We start from the raw sequence: 21713 nt of genomic DNA, 5'->3' as shown, positions 1-21713 counted from the left end.
CAAAAAATACTTCGGTATCCAATCTTTGTTAAATGCTCGACACTCTCTTTCTGTCAACTTTACGTTTCTTGGGATATTCCATAGTTAAAAAAAAAACTTTATATAAACCCAATTTTTAAAATTAATTTATATTTAGAATATAAATATAACTGATACCAGTAGTGGGGAATGTTTACAACGTTCCTGCTTTGACCTTATATTATTTGTTTAACGAGTGTGCTAACGCAAATGTTTGTTCACTAAGACAGTGTTTCCCAAACTGTGTTCCGTCTCCGAAGTGTTCCGTGGAAAAGGAATCGAAAATACGTCTAAAATGATCGTCATAGCGATCTATGGAACGTAGAGTACCGGTAGTCGCCTAGCTGACCGTTCGATATCGCGTCACCGTCGGCCTAAAGCGGACTAGCTATAGGGTAGGGTAGTGGCATTTTCGTTAACCGTCGGCCTAGCTATTTGACTGTTTAAGTTCGTTATCAAGTTTACAACAATCTTTTTTTTGTCATAGCCAAATAAGTAGGTCTGAAGAATGAAGGCAAAAGGTCAAATTTAATTCCCTCATCTCTGCCTGGTTTTACTTTGAAATGCTGAAAAAATTACAAAGCTGCAGGTCTGCCTGCAGCTCGCGAAATTGCGACGAGTACTTCTGTCTCCATTAGACGCAACATGAGAGGCAAACACTAAGTAATGGAAAGTAAACGACATATAATTGTAAAATGAATGAATTGATTAATGTACACAGCATTTAAATTGAGAAACAAACAAAAAAGTTGGTATATATAATAAATGCAATATGTAGAATATTCAATCATATTATATGTATGTTCAACACAATTCTGTTAGTTTTCGCAGCGCATTTGGCAACTCGTCACGACAAACCCATTAGGAACCGCTACATTACACAATTTTTCTTTTTCAATTTTACCCTTACATTATTTGGTGTTCCGCAAGGCGAGATAAAAAGTGTAAGTGTTCCGTTTGGGAAACGCTGCCCTAAGACAATTGGTTATTTCCCAAGCTTGCACTGACAGTGCGGTGAGAGTATAGCAATCGGCAACTTTCAGGAATGATGCGTCGGACCACATTACGGAGTGTGTTTGGATACAGTCAGCGGGCTGGTCAAAATCTCGTCGCGGGCCGGACCCGGCCCGCGGGTCGTATGTTGCCCACCCCTGGTATAAGGTAGGTAGGCTACTGCTTCGCTTTGGTTTTCCTGTTTGTATATTCGAGAATCGCTCTATTGTTATTATATGCACGACTAACGTTAGTCATTTTATTGGGTTTGGGTTTATTGGATTGCCTATCTAACACAGAATTTATCAATATTCAAGTGTTGTTAGGTCGCGTTGTGGTTTACAAAGAAAGGCGCTGCGATTTTACTTTTCACTTAAAGATTTTTTAACTTTCAATCATCGCTGCTTGATACCAGCTTTGGTTCTCATCGGCTTCCATTCCTCTATTAAAACTGTGTTCTTACTTCCTTCTCGTAATTTTTGTATCATTGATTTAAAAAATAAAAATAAACCTGCCTTGTGCTGTTTATTGCAGAACGACATTGATATCTTAGAACCATCGAACAATTCAGAAAACAAGGCGCCTTCAATTTCACTTGAATATCGCGATTCGTTTGTTTTAAGATCGACCCTCAGAGATGTCGTGGACAGATTCTGCTACATCTTAAAAAAGAATCCATGGTAATTTTTTAAGCTAATTACCTATTATATATGGGTACATACTATTTTGACACTGGAGCTCAATTTCAACTATAATCGTCGCGTTGACAAAAAGGTCGTGAAGAAGAAACGAACACAAAAATTGCCCAAACATAGCGATTTGAAATATGCAGGACTGTCGAATGAAAACATTTGGAATGAAAGCTTTTTTCGGAATAATTGAATATTCTGACTGTAGCTAAAAAAAAACAATTTAATTCCCAACTAGTTCTCAATTTATTTATATATAATCGCCCAATGTGTGACTTCAGTTGAAATGTAGAGGGTATTGAGACAGATGTAGATGGTTTCCATTGGGCCTTCTTTTTTGAATTATGTTAGTTTCAGTCAGTCTAATCCAGGAAATGCTGCTTATGGCTTCGAGAAATCTAACACGAGCAGCAAAACATTTTTTTACCAGTTGACGCTGTAAATTGATTCTCATAAACATATCGATAAAATGTAACACCGGCAACGATATTTTGGATTTCAATAGCTTTTGTCTATCATACTCTATGTGTTCCTATATTGGTACTATCTTGTTATTGCCTCAACATTAATATTCTGATCTGTTTATTGATAGTCCGCTTACCTTAGCTTAGGTTAGAAGGAGTGGAGCAATAACCTGTGATAACAGAATCAAAGAAACAGCCAATTGGATTAATGGAGGGACAATAACGACATATTTTTTTTTATGTTTTACCGGATTTATGCCAGAAAATAAGTCAAAAATAACTTTCTATAACTCGCGAATGACTCCTACAAGAACAGGTAGTATTCGCGTGAGCGAGACCTATTTTCAACGACGAATCAATCCAGTTTCTTAGTAACCTTATATTTGTTCGTTTCAAAGCAATGGTTCTCAACCTGTGGTACGCGTACCACTAGTGGTACGCGGGGGTTTTTCAAGTGGTACGCGAGAAGCTTTAAATTATTACTACAACCGACTTTTGAGGTGGCTAAAATATGGCAGATACGCTTTCTTTTTACCTTTCATCACTGAAATGTTATTGTTAATGTTACTCAACCACAGGTTGAGAACCACGGTTTTAAATATAATGATATTAACTAAAATACCCCGCCGCTGCCCAGCCCCATGTTTTGGTACAAACTAACAAGAACAGTTTATAGCGTTACCAGTCCTTCTCTTTATAGAGCGCTCTCGCCCGCCACTGCCCACTTAAAAGGAAACGAGATGGACATATTTTCGCCCGTTTTACGTGTCACGTTCAAAATGCATCTGCATTGAGAAATCGGCAACGAAGGGAGCGTTTGGAGGGGTGGTCGACACGTGTCAAGATACCCTGACAGAGCCTAGATACATCATAAGGATAATACTATTACTACCTAATGTATTACGAGGATGTTACTATTACTACCTAATGCAGGGGTCGGCAATCTTTTGTCGCTCGCGGGCCACAATTAAGTGTTGCAAGTCATTGACGGGCCGCACATATTTTTAGAAAGTTGAAAACCGAACGGATGATACTTTTTATAATAAAAATCAAACAGTGACACATCTTTCGAATAGAATATAGATTTATTTCCTCATTGCATTGCAAAAAATTCCATTTAAATATTTTCGGCGCCATTGAACCCATTGCACTTAGCATCAACTTTTCTGCGTTTTCTTACCATTTGTCTAATTATAATTAAATTATAGGCTCATTAAACGAGTAATTGTGAATTATATACTTATAAGGTTATAATATAATTTAGTCTACACGTGTCTCACAATAAATTCTGTTACGTAAGGAATATAATCGTCAAAACAGCAGATTTGTTACTGTGATTCAGTGAAGCGTCACGGGCCGGATTATATTACTCCGCGGATCCGGCCCACGGGCCGTAGGTTGCCGACCCCTGACCTAATATATGTGTTGGCTGATGGGCATAATCTTGACTTTTGAAGCCAAGCAATTTGACGATTAGGTTAGGCAGTTCCGGATAATGGCTAGCGCCGACCAAAGTGTATTTGTCTGAGTTTTGCGATAATTCAGTGGTGGCGATGATTAAAGCCTTTCAGCTCTGACGTTGACGACGCAAATTCTCTCGTGATTTTGCACGCAATTATTACGTTGTTACTGAATATAATGAATACGTTGAAACTTTGCACGAAGCTCTAAAAATAGATGTAGTGCCACATAAAATACTACCATAGCGCGTTTCTCGTGTCATTGTTCCCTGCCACAAAAGCGGTTTCGTCGGTGGTACGCGCCACGGTAAAAAACACAAAAGTGTTACGCGGTCAGTAAAGGGTTGAGAACCACTGTTTTTAAGTCCGTATTTAAATGCACGTTGCCAGTGTTGATAAAGATTAATTTTATTATTGTTTTTTGCAGCGGCTCTCTCAGCTGGATACTGACTACGTTAACAAGAGATACAGTGAAACTTTTCTACAGAAGAGAATCGTTCGAAACTATATCCAACTTGTTGAAAGAGGTAAGGTTTCGGATACTTTGAATTATGACAAAAGTAAAACTCAAAATCTTTTGTATTAAAATCAGGCAAATTTTGTTGTGGCCAAATATTTAACAAGCTGAGATTAATAATGTTCAATCCTAGTGAATTGAAAATGCAATCTCCAGATTGAAAAAATGTTCTATAGTCAAAATAGACCGGAAAACCGAATTTCCTCTAACAAAGTAGGTTATGTTTACAAATTAGAATCGTGATTTCAGTGGAAAAAAGTGATAACAACTGTTTCGATTAGGTGTTGTTGATATACATATAGCCTTTTCTAAATTAAAATCCCACAAAGGGTGAATGTGTTATAATCTTGAATTAGTCTATACATTTCCAGGTGTATTTTAAACAACCATTTTCTGAGTCTAAAAACTCGGAAGCTGCACTTGCATCCAACTCTCAAGAATACTTGCTCAGCGACCAAGCAGTGGTGTATGGTATGTGAGCCGTTACATCTTAATAATAATCTTCACCCAATATTTTTATACGTTTACCGAAGCCGAACAAGGACCTGCACAAGCGGTCACTGATAATTCATTATATTTTGGAAAGACTGGTATATCTTCTCGTTTCTGCATTGCCTACTCAATTCATTATCCATTGTATGAGAAGGTTTCCAACTCAAGATATTAACCTGATATGCAACACAGTTATGTCTAACGCTCTGACAAACAACTAGTCTAGTTTGCACCCAAATTTCCAACATATAAAAAATATACTTTACAACTGCAACTGTTTCGAAATTTGTTTTGTGTGACATGTGAATGCATTGAATACAACACACCTGCGCCCAACTCTCCAGCATATTTTTTTTGCCCTCACAGATGTATTTAATTAAATGAAGTAAAAATACTTCATAAACAATTACCGATTAAAAATCAACAAACCCTGCTAGGACTTTATCGACACCCTTATACGCAATAGCAGTGGCGGCGCGTCAATAAGGCCAACCGGGGCAATGGTTCATTTTTCGCTCGCAAAGCCTTCGCCGAACGTCGACGGGGCGACGCCGATTTTGCCCCGGTTGCTCATTGTATATCGTATTCTCTCTTTTATCTTCCACTCGCCGCGTTTGTCTCGTTTGTTTTCTGTTTCTTTTACTGAATCATCGGGGCCGATCGGGGCTAGCCCCGAAATTATGACGACACAATGCCGACGTTTCTTACAACAACGTGACATATTTTCGCATTCTTCCTCGTTCGTTGGTTGCTTGAAGAGTTGATAGTTTCCTCGCCTTCGTTTTTGTCGCTTGTTTCGCTATTTGAATCAGTTAGAGACCTTTAGTCCATTTGCTTTCGATTTTCCACATTCCCTTTGAGCTCCTCACTTCTTTCCGGCTTCGCATTTCTTAGCCTTAGACCTCATAATGAATAAGGTTGATGCACTACTTCGCACTCCGTTTTCGCAGCTGCCGCTGGAACAAAAATTAGAGGTACAACGTCAAAATTGTTCACTGGAACAATCCCATGACGGAGTAAAGCGCCGGCGTACATTCTGCGCAGAAACTTGGTATAAAAAACACGAATGGTTGTGTTACAGCGAGGACAAAAATGCACTTTTTTGTTTTTATCGCCTACTTTTTGCTACCACCCGTGACTCACTTTGGTGTAAATTTGGTTTTAGAGATCTTAAACATCTTTCCGAGCGTGCCAGGGATCATCAATCTTCTATGGAGCATCTGGACAATGCAGTAAAATACCGAACATTCGGAAATGTTAATATTGCAGCACAGTTGGATGAAGGACGCGCGGTTTCTATTCGTCGGCACAACCAAAACGTCGAGAAAAACCGCCATGTTCCCGGTCGATTGATAGATGTTTTGAAGTTCATTGGTTGTCACGAGCTGTCCCTCCGTTGGGCACGATGAACGGGCTGGCTCTTCTAATAGAGGGGTATTTTTGGATATGGTGGAATACACCGCATCCCTAGATACAGTATTGAGAGATCATCTTGATGCCGCAACTGTTTCGAACGGGACATCTAAAGATATCCAAAATGATTTGCTCGACTCAATGTATAAAATTTATTTACAACATTTGGCTCTGGAAATTGAGAATTGCCAGTTCCTTTCGATTCAGCCTGACGAGACATCTGACATCACGTGCGTTTCCCAACTGGCTTTCGGTTTGTGAAAGATGGTAAACCTACCGAGAGATTTAACAGCTTTGTACCAATCGTTGATCGCACGGCTTGCGGGATATCGGCTGTACTGAAAGAAGTGTTACAGCCTTACAACGCGAAGTCAAAATTGATAGCTCAAACTTATGACGGCGCGGCAGTCATGAGTGGGTCGAAACATGGTGTTCAAGTTTATATAAAAGAAGATTTTCCTCATGCGCATTTTTTACATTGTTATGCACACCAATTTAACCTCGTTATTAAAAATATGTGTCTTGATACCCCTCTCGTCCGTATATTTTTTGCAAATGTTTCGGGGTTTTCTTCATTTTTTTCCGTTTCGCCGAAGCGCTCTGACCCCCTTCGCCAGATATGTAGCCGCCGTCTCCCAGCTTGTGCACCAACACGTTGGAACTTCCAATCACGCGTGGTGCAGGGCGTGTCCGAAATTAGGTCTGAGCTCATTGAGTGTTTCAATGGCATTCAGAGATCTCCGGTTTGGGACGAACGCTCTGTGAGGGAGGCGGCTGGTCTAAAGCGTCTGCTAGAACAGTGGTTCCCAAACTTTTTTGACCATCGCCCCCCTACAGTACTTTATACAACCTCATCGCCCCCCGGCACTACAAAAAAATGTAAAGTCAAAAACGAATATATTAGAGACCGAATGAGAAGACAAATCATAGTTTATAGTGTTTTTTAATGATATGGATGAGCTTGGTGTTCTTCAGCGAGTTTTTTATTATATATATCTGAATTACCCAGTTTACTGATGGAAAGGTGATTTCGTTGTTTTAATAGCAATAGTAGCACGGCTCAAAACCCCTTTCTCACCTAATATAGGTCGGAAATGAAAGAATCCAGGGTTCTACCTCCTCAAAAACCGTCGTGTACTCTTGCCTTATAGCATTTCACTCCCAAAATTTACCTCATTCCACATTAAATTAATGAAATCAAAGTTCATTTTCCCAAAGTTATAATAATGATTTCCGTACATCTCATTCATTCCTACAGCCTGATGACCTGCACCAAAATACTTCGTTAAAATTCATCCCCAATTCCTCATTCTACCACGGCCTCAAGTCCAATCACCAGTCCATATAATTTTTCAGCTATTTGTTTTTGGATTCACGGACTCGGATGTGGAAGAAACTGTGACCGACTATCGACTACGGCCCAGGGGTCGACAAACTTCATGTCGCTCGGGAGACAAAATTTAGGGTTGCTAGTCTTTTGCGGGTCGCATATATTTTTTAAAAGTTAAAAACGGAACAGCGAGCGAAAACTGCGACAATTCGTGAACTCAACTCAGTCGCCTTATTAAAAAATTATTACAATGACATTTAATGTGACACTGTCTTGTTGCTGCATCACGCTTGATAGCTTTACGACGCCAAGATGGGAAGATTTTCTAAATGGGCATCACTAATCCCAATTCTTTGCTTGTTCTTTGTAATGTCTCCATTTTCGAAAAACATTGTTTGCACAAATATGTACTTCCAAACATCTAAGTGAATATTCTCGCATGATTTGTGAAATTTTAATAAAGATTTATTTCAAGAAGATACATTCTTACAAAAATTACGCACTGATGAATCAATCTCTCGAATAGAATATGAATTTTATTTCCTTATAGCATTGCAATATATTCGAATATTTACTGCATGCGCCCTGTCCTCAGCATCAACTTTTTTTTTCTTCGTGTTTCCATTTGTCTAATTATAATTAAATTGTAGGCTCGTTAAAAGAGTAGCTAGCTGTTCAATAGAATTTTTTAGGATATAATAAAATTTAGTCTAAACGTGTCTCACGATAAATTCTGTTACGTAAAAATGTAGTTTAGTCCTCGAGCGTAGATTATAAATAAAAAAATAAATTCATCGTCAAAACCGCCGTTCGGATTTTTCCCCGGGCATATACTTCCTTGTTTACATCGTGACATTGGCCAATCAGCAAGATGCAAAAATAAACGTAACAATACCCCCTTTCGCATCCGCTCAGACACACTCACTCAGACAGACTTTCAGGCGTGGTCGTGAACATTCCCTCATTTTCGCGTTTTTGAATTATATTCCTTAGTTTTTAGTTGTTTTTCGGAAATTTAAATATAAGTCAATTATTACTTTGTTTTCCTATGAGTTTCAGTTTAAATACAGTAATCAAAAATTGGTGTGGAAATAGCTGTGATAGACTATAGGCTAAAATTCTTCATCGTTACTTTTAAAAAACAGATTGTTGAATGGTATGAATTAGAATGATAGTTTGAAACAAATACCCTATTTTACAACCAACAACTCGCGAAACCACTCTTAAAATAAGCACCGAAAATTTTAAAATGGTAAAGTATAGGAAGAATTTCCGGGGATGGGTCTATTCAGTGAATCGTCCCGGTCGAGATTTTTTTACTCCGACCGTATTTTGCCGACCACTGGGATACGCAAACTACCGTACTTTACTGCGGAGACGAGTCCAGCAATCCTTTCGCGTGTGATAATAGACCACGTGATTCAAGCCTGCGAATGCACACAGAGTACAGAATTAAGTGCACAATGCGCCGAGCATAAACAGGTTTCGCGAAATCGCCCCCCTATCGCCCCCTTCGACTTTTTCGCCCCCCTCTGTATCGTTTTCGCCCACCGGGGGGCGATATCGCCCAATTTGGGAATCACTGTGCTAGAAGATGGTGAGTTTTCATTTTTTCTCGCTTTTTTCTCCACAATATTCTATCACGTGGATGTATTATACGGCGCATTGCAGTCAAGGCTAATGGATGGAGCGTCTGTGCAGTCGTGTATTTCAGACTTCTGCGATGCTGTATCTCGTATCCGGGAAACAATAAAATACGACGACATATGGAGTGCTTCTTTACGCCGCGGGCAAACAACGCAGCGTTTGATTTTGTCTGCAAAGGAATGCTGTGACATTCTGGTGAATCAAATAGGCGATCGTCTGCGCACTGAACACCTTGCCGCGTTCTCTTTGATGAACACCAAAAAATTTTCAAAATTTGCACGTCAATTTCCTATCCATTTGTTGGCTACTGTCTCCAAATTTTACCCCATGATAAACGTGGGTAAATTGGAAAATGAATTGCGATGTATATACACCAATCAAACTTTTTTGAACATCACATCAACTTGCGCGCTCTATGGGTTCCTCATAGATAACACTCTAGTAACTACGAGCCTTTGCGGCGTCTGCAAAATTTCTGGACATCATTTTGACGACGCCTATTTCTTCCGCCGACGCAGAGCGAACATTCAGCACGCTGAAGCGTATTAAAACGTATCTCAGAAACACAATGAAGCAAGATAGATTAAATTCCTTGGCTGTTTTATCCATTCACAGAGACGTTATTTCTGGGATGCATGACTTTAATCAGCGCGTTATTGAGCATTTTGCTTCCAAGAAACCGCGGCGTGTTGCATATATGTTCAAGCAGTAGAAGTCTAGCAGCATATATATCTATATAGAGTGAGCGACGCATGTCCTTATCTTTGCATTAACTTTCCTTTCTTCATAGTAACCTTTTTAACCTTATTTTAGGTTTTGTCTGCTTTCCCGAAGTTTCTGTTAATATGTCATTGTATTTATCTGGGTAAATATTGCCTTTCCTTTTGAAAGAGGTTTCAAAATAAACTATGTCTATATTTATTAATCCCTTGACTTGGACCGGTTTTAAAGACACTTTCTTATCGTTAAAAATTGTCGCTTTTGCCGATTGGTTGTTACCGATGGAATGGTTTTCATACTCATAAAATGATGCGAGAACTTACAGCGCTCATCCTGTCCCCGTAGATGGGGGTGACTTGGTCCCGCGGTAGCTTGCCCCGGTTGTCAAAATGACCACGCGCCGCCACTGCGCAATAGTGTACAGATGTTTTTGAAATTTTCCTTGTGTTACGTGTGCGTGCATTGAAAATGATGACAAGCGTGTGTAATCATATTAGCGCTCGCCAGATGTTCAAAGTCCATCCACAGATCTATTCAGTGGGAATTTTCACTCAGATAGTTATTTAGAAGCCTATTTAACAAAGGTTTTATTGAACTGTTTTATTTTAAGGATCAACACTAATCGAAATACGCCCTACAGACGATGATAGCGGAAATGTGAAACAATAAAAAACATCACAATATTGTATTTGAAATAATGAATAACTTGAAATATTTATTATTTTTAATTGTCCTTAATTATATAGCCTCAAATAGGTATATGTGATTTTTCATTATCTGTATGACTTCGATTGGATATGCAATAAATATATATATACATACGCGTTGTAGTTAGTTTCAGAATATTGGCTTCCTATTTCAGTATACAATGTAAACCCATGTACCTCGGCCTAGAACTGAATATCCTGAGAAATTTTTGCAGCTTTATATTTGTAATAAATAAGCATAACACGAGATAGCGATCGTAGACCGCCGACTTATCGATCGAGCGGCGTGTATCCTTCGATCTGATTCAATAGCGACACCGCGTGTCCCAGCATTAATTAATTAAGAACTCGCTAATTATACGACATAACTCATCCAAAATTAATAGGCTTCTGGTCCGAGATGAATGCACATGCAAAATTTGGAGCAGATTCAACCTCGCTCTCGTGAGATATCGCCCGTATCTAACAGACAGACAAACAAATACCTCAACAACTTTCAATATATCAACATTATTACCGATCGAGATCGATAAGTAATAACCTCCTAACACGAAACGGGAAAGTATATTCGAAAGCTCTCGTTATACAGTAGTCTATATTCAACAGGCAAAACAGGACATTGCCTAATCAAACATTAATTTATACTGGTGATGAAATATTTTAATATAGGTTGGAAATTTGATGAAATTCTGTAAATTGAGTAACAATGGTGGTATAGATATAGAACACCAAAATAGAATCCCTAAAAGCAAATATTTATCGAGAAAGTTACTGCTTTCGATAGGCGGAACGTCTGTCTGTTGCTAATCACGCAAAGGAAAGGTATGTTTTTATATAATTGGCGGTTAATTTAATGAAAAATACGAAAATAGTTCGGAGGGAATGGGGCCCCCAGTTATAAAAATTATTTCATGCAGTCATAAGCTGAGGTAGATCACATTTTGTCGATGAGAGAGAGTTTGCAATCCAAAATCTGACAAAATGAATCATATTCGATCCATTTTACAAGGCCAACGAGGTCTGTCCATAACATAAGCATATATATTTAGAGAATTACGCCGAAGTAGTTTTGATAAATTTTTGTTCAACTTGGGTGTGGGCTGTTGAACCACGAAATGCTTATTTAGTTAACCCTACTTTGTTTGGGGATTGCCTTTAAATGATTTAATTTCAAATGGGATTAAATTTTATTTTATTCAGGTTGACTTAAACGACATTTAAATTTTATCATTACGTGCTGATATTATCGCTTGTAATATATCTAATCTAACTGATGAAACTTTAATGCAGAACAAGTTTATGTTTTCATGCAATTACAAGAAAATTGTAATTTTACACTATTTGTCCATTCAAGTAATTCTTGCCAATTGACTTTTTTCGCTGTTGAATTTGAATCGATATTCATTAGTTTAGGTTGTTGGTCTGCGAGGTCATTTTATTTGATGGCACCGGTACGTCGAGGTAAAACGGTTAGGAATGAAACTGAACAATATCAAGTGTTGCCGTATCACAAGATCATAAACCAGTGGTCGGCAAGCTTTTGTCGCTCGCGGGCCAAAGTTAAGGTGTGCAAGTCATTGGCGGGTGGCAAATATTTTTAGAAAGTGGATGGCCGATGAATCACATTTTTTCATACAGATCAGAAGTTAAAATTTAAGCACCGCGTGAAGACTGTGTCAACTCATGAACTCAACTTGGCCTTACTCGAAGACAAAAATTTACAAAAAACATGTAACACTTTTTGTTGCGTCACGCTTCTCTAAATGGGACACTGTTGTACATTGTTTGAATGTATATGTACTTCAAAACATCATAGTGAATTTTTTTTCGCATGGTTTGAATAGAGTTTTCTATGAAACAGACACTTTTTATATTAAAAATCAGAAGTGATACACCTCGCGAATGGAATATAGATTTATTTCCTTATTGTATTGCATCACAGAAAATTCCATTTGAATATTTCCCGCGTCATTGCACCCTTTGCACTTAGCATTAACTTATCTGCGTTTTGTTGCCATTTCTCCAATTATAATTAAATTATAGGCCCTCAAACGAGTAATTGTGAATTATATACTTGATTGGTTATAATACTTATTAATGTTACTTTTATATTTATATATTATTATTATATTCATTATTATTAATATTTATAATTTAGTCTACATGTGTCTCACAATAAATTCTGTTACGTGAAGAATATAATCGTCAACACAGCTGTTTTGTTACTACAATTCAGTGAAGCGTCGCGGGCCGGTTTGTTATTACTCCACGGGTCGTAGGTTTCCGACCCATGTCATAAACAATTTAAGACTGAAAAATAGACGAAAACAGAGTTATATGCAGAGGAATGAGCCAAGTGAGGAATTTATCAATAAAGATGCGGTTCAAAAGGGCATATCGGCGTTGTTTGCTGAGAAAACATAGCGTTCGTATTTGAATCATACGAATGTTTGATCATCATAAAACTCAGCGATGTCCGTTTATTATTTATAGGTTGTGACGGAATAGAGCTTAGTACAATACAATGTGCCAAAACCAGTAGTGAGAGACGTACTTTTACGCGAAATGTGTGTTGTAATAAAAATAAAAAATTGTTCTTATACGGAAAATCCAAGAAATTTCGTTTAAATCTAGTTTCTGTTTGAACTGTTGAGACTTATTTTTTTGTTGTGTTGTCTCTGTGTATAACTTTATTGTTCAAGGAGAGGAAAACTTTACTTTGAATATTTGTGACTACTATAGTATTCTCTACTCATTTAGTAATATTACAATACGTATTTCATGCAAGGTAAAAACTACAAGAAAAACAAAAAACTTTTTCGCAAATATAAATACTTTCACTTTATTAATTAGAATGAAAAGCATCATCATCATTTACTGCTACTACAATAAAATAATACAATAAAATTATTGATACAAGTGAAACTCTATAATCTTGGCAATTTTTGCTTATGGCCCACCTGAAAATGTCTCTGTGGCCCAGTAGTAGGTTGGGAACCATTGAACTAGATTCTTCGAAATAGAAAATATTTTGTATCCAACTTCGAGCCGTTCTCTTTGACTCTATGCTGCGAATTTTTATACGTCGCCTGTTCACTCATTTTGCTTTGAACCAGGCCCTGTATAAGTAGCAACTGATATCTAAGAATAACCAAGGAGCTAATTGTTATTCTCAAAAAGGCCGGAAACTTCTCTGTGCGACATTGCCCAACCAATTTACTACGCCCTGGGTGAGGTGTGACGAATGGTATTTGAACCCGAAATATGTGCCAATGCACTGCAGTCAAACGCTTCAACTGCCAGGATAATGCCTGCCTTATTTTGTAAAATTCTAAAACTGTTCACTGTTTAAAAGTTTTATCTCTGGCCCTGTTTCGGGCTGAACAGCCACTATATCAAATTTTATTAAGGAGCTACTATTTTTGTAAGGCACCCCAGAAGTATGTGTATCAATATGGAGGTAACTAATTTTGTTCGCCTATTTTTTCATCAAGTTGTGTAAAGGAGGATTGAAATCTACGGGCAGGGTGTATACTCACTTGACTAACAAAAATAGTCCCCGAAATCGTAATAGAACTAAAATAAGGAAAATCGGAATTTAATTATGGCCTAACCCTGACTTGGTACACACACTACGTGAGTACCAAAATGGGTGCTCTGTAACCTTTTGTAATAGTCGGAATCCTTCACAGTTGGCATTGCCATCGTGTATTCTCCAGAGACTCGGATAACACATCAATATAGCACACATAGCATATCAATAGCACAGGTTTATCCTTTAGTAATGTGAAATATAATTATAAAGCAAATTCCAATTGAGAGAAGTTCAAACAGTCACTAATAATTGTTCGTCTCGAAAATTGATTGATTGTTGCATATCACGAATTAGTAACACGATGCCCCTGGAATTGGGGTTTCTAGGTATTGCTCGTAGCCGCGGCTTCAGCAGTGAGTGCCTCACTGAAAATAACAAAAATGTCATCATTTCCAATATTTAGTGGGTATGATTACCTTGCAGAAGACTGCAAGAAACACTATCAATAGGCTTTCTCTACTTAGTCCATCCATATGCAACAATTACCCGGCGTGCTATTTTTGAAATGAACTGATAATGGAAAGTATTTAAAAAATAAAAAATGTTTTTGTTGTCCATTCAAATACGGATTATATTCACTTCCCATTCAATACGATAGTTTTCACACTTTTCCAATATCAAGTTGACAGTTGAAGTCGCTAATTCGTTACTAATTATGAAACTAAAATCAACTCATAATTGTACTGTTGCAATCCTGCTAACACTATGCAAACGCACTAATTCGAATTCCCAAAAGAACCATGATGTACGAAATGATTGATCTATTTATTATCGATGGTGAATTGGACTGAACATGTAAACAACTTCACACGGGATTATAAAAAAGGCGACGAACTGTCAAGAGCGGTGTTTGCTCCTGCCTTTCGCTCGGAACAATACCAGGTTCAGGCGGCAACTGATATCTTAGAGGCTCTCCACAGATTTACTCCGATATCCAAGTTTGTTGGTAAAATATAACATTTGATAGTAAGACTACTTTTGATAGTTTTATGATTAAACGAGTCTAATTATATACAATACAACTCGATTTATTTCGGTCAGTTCAGTTGGAGGAAGCATTGATAGTAGATTTGAATGTTGGGTTGTCTACCTCAAAATGTTGAAAACCTGGCCTATGCTATGGGTATTTTATTTATCATATCACAATGAACATTTTTAAATAAGCTTACGAGTCTTCTTCATCTTGCTCCGAGGACGTGGATATGTTTCTGGCAATGCTAATTGCTTCTTTTTTCGGTATTTCCAGCCTCAGGCTAAAAATATACAATGATATGCGGGGCATTAGTTGCGACTGACATAAGTTATGGTTAATATTTTAAATATAGATAATATGAAATCAACTCTCAGTAGTAAGAATGCAGTACTGTTTGCGTCACGGGAAACGCACAGGTTGGAATTGATTGATTTATTGTCGAAAATGCATTACTGAACTTATAACCTAGACTAGATAGCGATCGGAGACCGCGGACTTATCGATCTTGAGGTTTTGAATCCTTCTCTCTGACTCAATAGCGACACCGCGTGTCCCATCACTAATTAATTAATAACTCGCTAATTATACGAAATGATTCATCCAAAATCCATAGGCTTCTGGTCCGAGATACGATTAGTGAACATGCGAAATTTGGTGCAGATTCAACCTCGCTTTCATGAGGTATCGTGTAACATACGAAAGTGAAACGAACAGACTAGATAGCGATCGGAGATCACCAACTTATCATTCTGCGATTTCGATTTCTTCGTTCTGACTCCATAGCGACACCGCGTGGCCCATCATTAAATATTTATTATCTCGCTAAATATATGACATAATTCATTCAAAATCATTAGTCATTTTGGTCCGAGATATGATGAATGCACATGCAAAATTTGGAGCAGATTCAACATCTCTTTCGTGATATATCGCGTAACATATGGAAGTGTCTAATAGACAAACAAACAGACAAATATCTATCAACATACTTATCGATCGAGATCGATAATTAACAAACAAACTAGATAGCGATCGGAGACCGCAGACCTTTCGATCTACGGTTTCGTTGTTTTTTTTTGCTCTGACTCAGTAGCGACACCGCGTGTCCGATCACTAATTAATTAATATATGATGAATGCACATGCAAAATTTGGAGCAGATTCAACCTTGCGTTCGTGAGATATCGCGTAGCATACAAAAGTGTCTAACAGACAGACAGACAGACAGACAGACAAATACTTATCAACATACTTACAGATCAAGATCGATAAGTAACAAACTAGATAGCGATCGGAGACCGCCGACGTATCGATCTTGCGGTTTCGATTCCTTCGCTCTGACTCCATAGCGACATCGCGTGTACCATCACTAATTAAATAATACTTCGCTAATTATACGACATAATTCATTCAAAACCAATGGGCTTCTGATCCGAGATATGATGAATGAACATGCGAAATTTGGAGCAGATTCAACCTCGCTTTCGTGAGATATTGCGGAACATACAAAAGTGTCTAACAGACAAACAAACAAACTAGATAGCGATCGGAGACCGCCGACTTATCGATCTTGTGGTTTCGATTCCGTCGCTCTGACTCAATAGCGACATCGCGTGTCCCATCACTAATTATTTGATAACTTGCTAATTATACGACATAATTCATCCAAAATCAATGGGTTTCTGGTCCGAGATATAATGAATGAACATGCAAAATTTGCAGCAGATTCAACCTCGCTTCCGTGAGATATCGCGTAACATACGAAAGTGTCTAACAGACAAACGAGAATATCGGTCAGAGACCGAAGACTTATCAATCGATGTTAGGGGATCCCCCAAAACAGCGCTCTTACTCCATAGTGACTCCGTGTCCCATCACTAATTTATTAATAACTCGCTAATTATACGACATAATTCGTTCGCTTTTGGTCCGAGATATGATGAATGCACATGCAAAATCTGGAGCAGATTCAATCTCGCTTTCGTGAGATATCGCGTGCAACTAACAGACATACACATAGACAGACAGACAAATACCTATCAACATACTTACCGATCGAGATCGATAATTACCAAACAGACAAATATCGGTGCTCCCGATGTATGCGAACCAAGATGGCGGACATCGGAACGTAACATGGGTAACAGGTTAGGGTTAGGCGATAATTTTTTTCAATTTTTCCTTATTTCAGTCCTATTATCAGTTCGAAGACTAGCCAAGAGCCTCCCGTAGTATTTATACCTAAAATTATGGCCTAACCCTAATCTAGTACACATATTACATTCCGATGTCCGCCATCTTGGTTCGCATACTTCGGGAGCCCCCAAATATCAATCAACATACTTACCGATCGAGATCGATAATTAATGACCCCTCACAGAATTGTAAAAAGAATTAGCTGTAACTTATATAAGATTATGCTGGCTCCGATATGGCATATTGTACTAGTTTGCAAGTCATAAAATGGTAAATGCGCTTACGCTAGTCTGGTCACGACATCCGGCGATACCTGCAGGTGATCTGCTTTTTTGAGTGCTTCATCTAATGTGAGTCCATTCTGCCGGCTAAAAATACAATGATATGCAAAGTTTAAGTTACGACTGAAATAAATTGAATACTTTATGATTGAAGTATTTAATTAGCTACACTTACCACGTATTTACATATTTACTCCATGCATCTATCTGTCCATTAATTATCGTTTTCAGTCGTGCCTCTTTGTATTCATTCCCTGCCGCATACATGTCAAGCTTATGCTTGTACTCCAACTTGAGTTTTTCTGTAGTGAAAGCGTGATCTGTCACCGTTCCTTCTTTTCGTTCACGAATTTTTTCACACTTGTTCTCTCCTGATCGTGGTCTATTTGACTCGTATTCCTCTCGTCGATCTCTTTCCTTCTCTTCTATTAATGGAAAGATTTGAAATAAGTAATCATATCCAGTGCATCACTAGTGAGGAAAGATACAATTTAATAAAGAAATTCGCAAAAATAGGTTTGCCACTTCTGAAACCAAAGGTGACTGATAGACCGCGGCGCTGAAGGTGACTCTATATATCGATCCGAACATGTTCGTTGAGCTAGACGCTAGAGCAGGCCTGGGCAAGTTGCGGCCCGCGGGCCACATCCGGCCCGCGACAACGTTTCATCCGGCCCGCGAGCAGGTTTCTAGATGTGGACACTTTCTTTTTTATTTACATATAAAATATACTTTAACTGTAAACAAAAATTTTTTTTAGGAAAATGAAAAAGCCGGCAATACCATTCGACTAATTTTTTTTTAAATGACCGATTGTTTTCGTCAGGTCGATATGTTATTTGGACCGTAAACACCTTTACATTGGTGATTATTCTACTCAAATCTTCTACTTCTACACAAATTTCCTTCAACATATATATTTCTATATATATATATGTCTTGCATACCGAACTGTGAAACCATTGAGAAAAACGAGTCATTATATAATAATGCTATATAGATAAAAGAGTGCATCTGCAAGCAACCTAAATCGACAATTCAGAGCGGCAATATAAAATACTAAAAACTGGACAGAAACAAGATTGATTGAGAAGGCTTGCGGCAGATTAAAAACGCAGTTGTAGAAATTGGAAACTGAAAAATTTCTGGTGCCCATGGCAGTAAAGTAAATTCAACCGATTTTCATGGTACTGAATTGAATTTTACTCGGTGTGGTTTTATCGCAGACGTAGGGATTTTTCTATCGGTAAAATCTGATTGTTGCAAGAACAAATCACATTTGTTGATTTCACGAAATCGCAAAACACGAATAAAAGTAATCTAGCACTTTATCTCACATTTTTATATCCGCGACATGCGGTGGTATTTAAAAGTAGTAATGATTATATTTTGTCAAAGTAATCGCGGGCTAATTTTAAAACTAAGCAAGACATTTTAATGTGCCCATATCAATGCATTTTAAATATACCCGTATCGCAAAAATAGGTATCAAAATTAAGTATATTCCGGCAGTTTATCTCGCATTTTTATATACGCAGATAGACGTTGTATTTTAGAGCAGTGCATTCCAAACTTTTAAACTCGCAACGCCTTCCAGTGCATTAAAATTTTCCGCGACCCCTGTTTACGTTAAAAATGCGATGGTGACAACAAAGTTATATGAATCACGAATGTTTGGCCATTGAAGGCATGGTCTTTATTCCGCATAGTTACTCACTCTTTAGCATTAATGATAAAATTCAGCATTGTTTTGCAAGCGTGACGTTTCTCTGATCCTATGTATTGTCTCGAAATAGCGATATTTATGTTTTAAACTAATTTTAATACCTGCGCTTTAAATAAAAATAACGAAGTACAATAGTACTTTGTTTTATTCAAATGTGTAATGAAATGCATTAAAAACGCAAAATTGGCTTTACTTAGTCCGGCCCGCCACTGCATTTTGAATATTCAATGTGGCCCTATAGCAAAAATAATTGCCCAGCCCTGCGCTAGAGCGATACGAAATTCCAATATTATGGTCAGTTTGGTATGAAGTCTGGCGCTTGTTGAGTAGGACATGAAATAAAATTGCTATTCGTCGCATATTTTATATTTCCTCCATTTCGACATGTTCCATCACATTATCCAACCCCGTGTTTCGTTAAACTGCCAATGAACCTATTAAGTAATGTTTTGCCCAAAATATACAAATATTTCACTCTGATCGCAGCGTAATTGAATTAAAATTAAATCTTTTCTAGCAGTCGGTAGCTGGCTTTTCCGCCAGTCCTGTCAGGGCGTACTATAATTTAGTCGCAGCGCAGACTGTTAAAAACTTTCATCAAAATTGTTTTGAGTTTTCGGGGTGTACGATCAATTTGAAATTATGTGAAACTCAGATTCTTTAATGTGATGCGGAACTAAAGTAGTTTTTGGGAGCAAAAATGACGCCTGATCGATAGAATTCATCACGTAAAATCCATTTGCATCTCCTTTAAAGATACTGTACTCTTGGTATTGAAGTGTGCATTATCAAAAGATTGGACGCCGCTGATAACAGCAATGGACGAACGTTCAATGTTTGTTTCACTTCGGGATATCGCTTACTTCTTCCGAATCGCGTGAATCTGCTTCGAACGGTTCGAAAGAGAGACTATTCGAATCGATAATCTAAAAGTGGCATCCTTAGAACACAAATAAAAATTATTGTCATTCAATAATGTAAGCATGGGCTTGACCAAACAAAATGCCAAACTTCGTGACCCAGAAAACGAGAAAACCAGTTCATATTCTGACTCTAGCCGTTTGCGTAATAATGGGGCTGAATTGACCTATCGGCTGAATGCCTTGGGGTCCCCACATCAATTTTGAACTATTATTTTCAAATAGTTGACTATTTGTGAAGGCTTATCCCTGAATGAAATCGGTTTACATTTTACAAAACAGTTACGTTTTTGATTGGGTTGATTCTTGTTCCAAACGTTTTAAAGGCTCAAACATTGAGTGCAGTCGAATGAATGAATTCGTCTAAAGTTGAACAACTCTAATTTTAAAAAGAAAATATTAAAATTAATTAAACAAACACTCTGCGGGTGTGAGGAATCCAACAATCCTCTCCCACATAATTATTTTCCTTGAGATTCAAACATAGGTTTCCTAATGTAACGAAAATTTATTGCTGCTCTCTACTTTTTGTAGATTTTCTGTCACTAAATTTATATTATTCTGGCAAAAATCTACGAAGGATTTTGGACGTTTGTAAATTTTTGAGAATGGATTTTTGCTGAAGTGCAGCTTTGCGTGGATGTGATTTTACGAGAAAACTTTTGTCCTGTCGCGTGATTCTTTACTCTTGGATATTAATTCATACATGAAAAAACGCAAGCTCGCAACTAAAACTTAGTTAAAATTAGTTCTTACAGACATAAATATATCTCCGATGAATCTCACCCACCTTTTGTCGGTTTACCGCCCATTTTCTTGATGCTGATCTATAGGTTGTCTATAGGCTAGAACCTCGGATTTATTTATTTTACCTCTTGTTTGTCGTTACACTGCAGACATAAGATGAGAAACTACAATTGTGTCACATGTTGTGTACTGTGTAAATTCATGCGTCAACACAAATATTTCGGTAACAGTAGGAGATATCACTTTTCCATAGAACCAGTTATTCAATATTTGACAGGGCAAAGTTCATAAAACTTCCGAATCAGTGAGACGCTGTATTTGTGTCTGCGTTGGTAACCGCCTAGTATTATTATCAGCTTTTATTCTTAAATTTGTATTAGTGCAGGGGTTACTTGAAGAGCAATAATAATTATTTAGAACACTTCGAGATTTGACAGGCTCTTCGTCAATGGCAATGGCAGATAATTCGACATAAAATCATGAGACGAAGATCGTCTGGGTTAGAAAATTAATTGCAATTTTTAAAAATAGAGAAAGATATTTGCTGTGATCCAAATCACATCGCAAATTAGAAAAGGTTGAGTGAAGTTTAATAGGAAAAGTGAGATAAACTCCAAGATAAATAGGGAGTAAGCATTGTCAATACTTCTCAAATATAGCATCACCTTGCATAAAATTTTCTGCTTATATATACAAGGCCTTTTACAAAGCGGAAGACACATAAAACGTGGTGAAAAAATATATATCATCTCTAACAGCGCACTTGTCTTACTACATATATTTTCGGATTAGTTTACTTCGATAGGCTTCAATCTATTCTCATCTT

The 21713-nt window shown here is 37.6% G+C and overlaps 1 protein-coding gene across 1 annotated transcript; it reads right to left on the bottom strand.

Moving 5' to 3' along the window:
* Positions 1–14166: 14166 nt before the first annotated feature.
* On the bottom strand, positions 14167–21058 carry LOC120339813 (uncharacterized). The gene is made up of 5 exons (XM_039408021.2): positions 20931–21058; positions 17670–17919; positions 17498–17581; positions 15215–15298; positions 14167–14410 (listed from the first exon to the last, which is right to left on the bottom strand). Exons 1-5 carry the CDS (start codon positions 20950–20952, stop codon positions 14368–14370), a joined length of 483 nt encoding a protein of 160 aa, XP_039263955.1. The 5' UTR covers positions 20953–21058; the 3' UTR covers positions 14167–14367.
* Positions 21059–21713: the final 655 nt, after the last annotated feature.

Source organism: Styela clava, chromosome 9 (genome assembly GCF_964204865.1).
Source record: "Styela clava chromosome 9, kaStyClav1.hap1.2, whole genome shotgun sequence".
NCBI classification, from domain to species: Eukaryota; Metazoa; Chordata; class Ascidiacea; order Stolidobranchia; family Styelidae; genus Styela; species Styela clava.
Note: the sequence above shows the minus strand (reverse complement) of the source record. Positions and strands in the feature narration are given on the sequence as shown.

Excerpts from the sequence above, each read along its gene's own strand:
- LOC120339813 (XM_039408021.2), bottom strand. The coding sequence starts at position 20,952 with ATGGGCGGTAAACCGACAAAAG. Across the intron at positions 17,582-17,669 it reads AGTAAATATGTAAATACGTG|CCGGCAGAATGGACTCACAT; the intron begins GTAAGTGTAGCT and ends TTGTATTTTTAG. Across the intron at positions 14,411-15,214 it reads GAGCAAGATGAAGAAGACTC|TGAGGCACTCACTGCTGAAG; the intron begins GTAAGCTTATTT and ends TGTTATTTTCAG.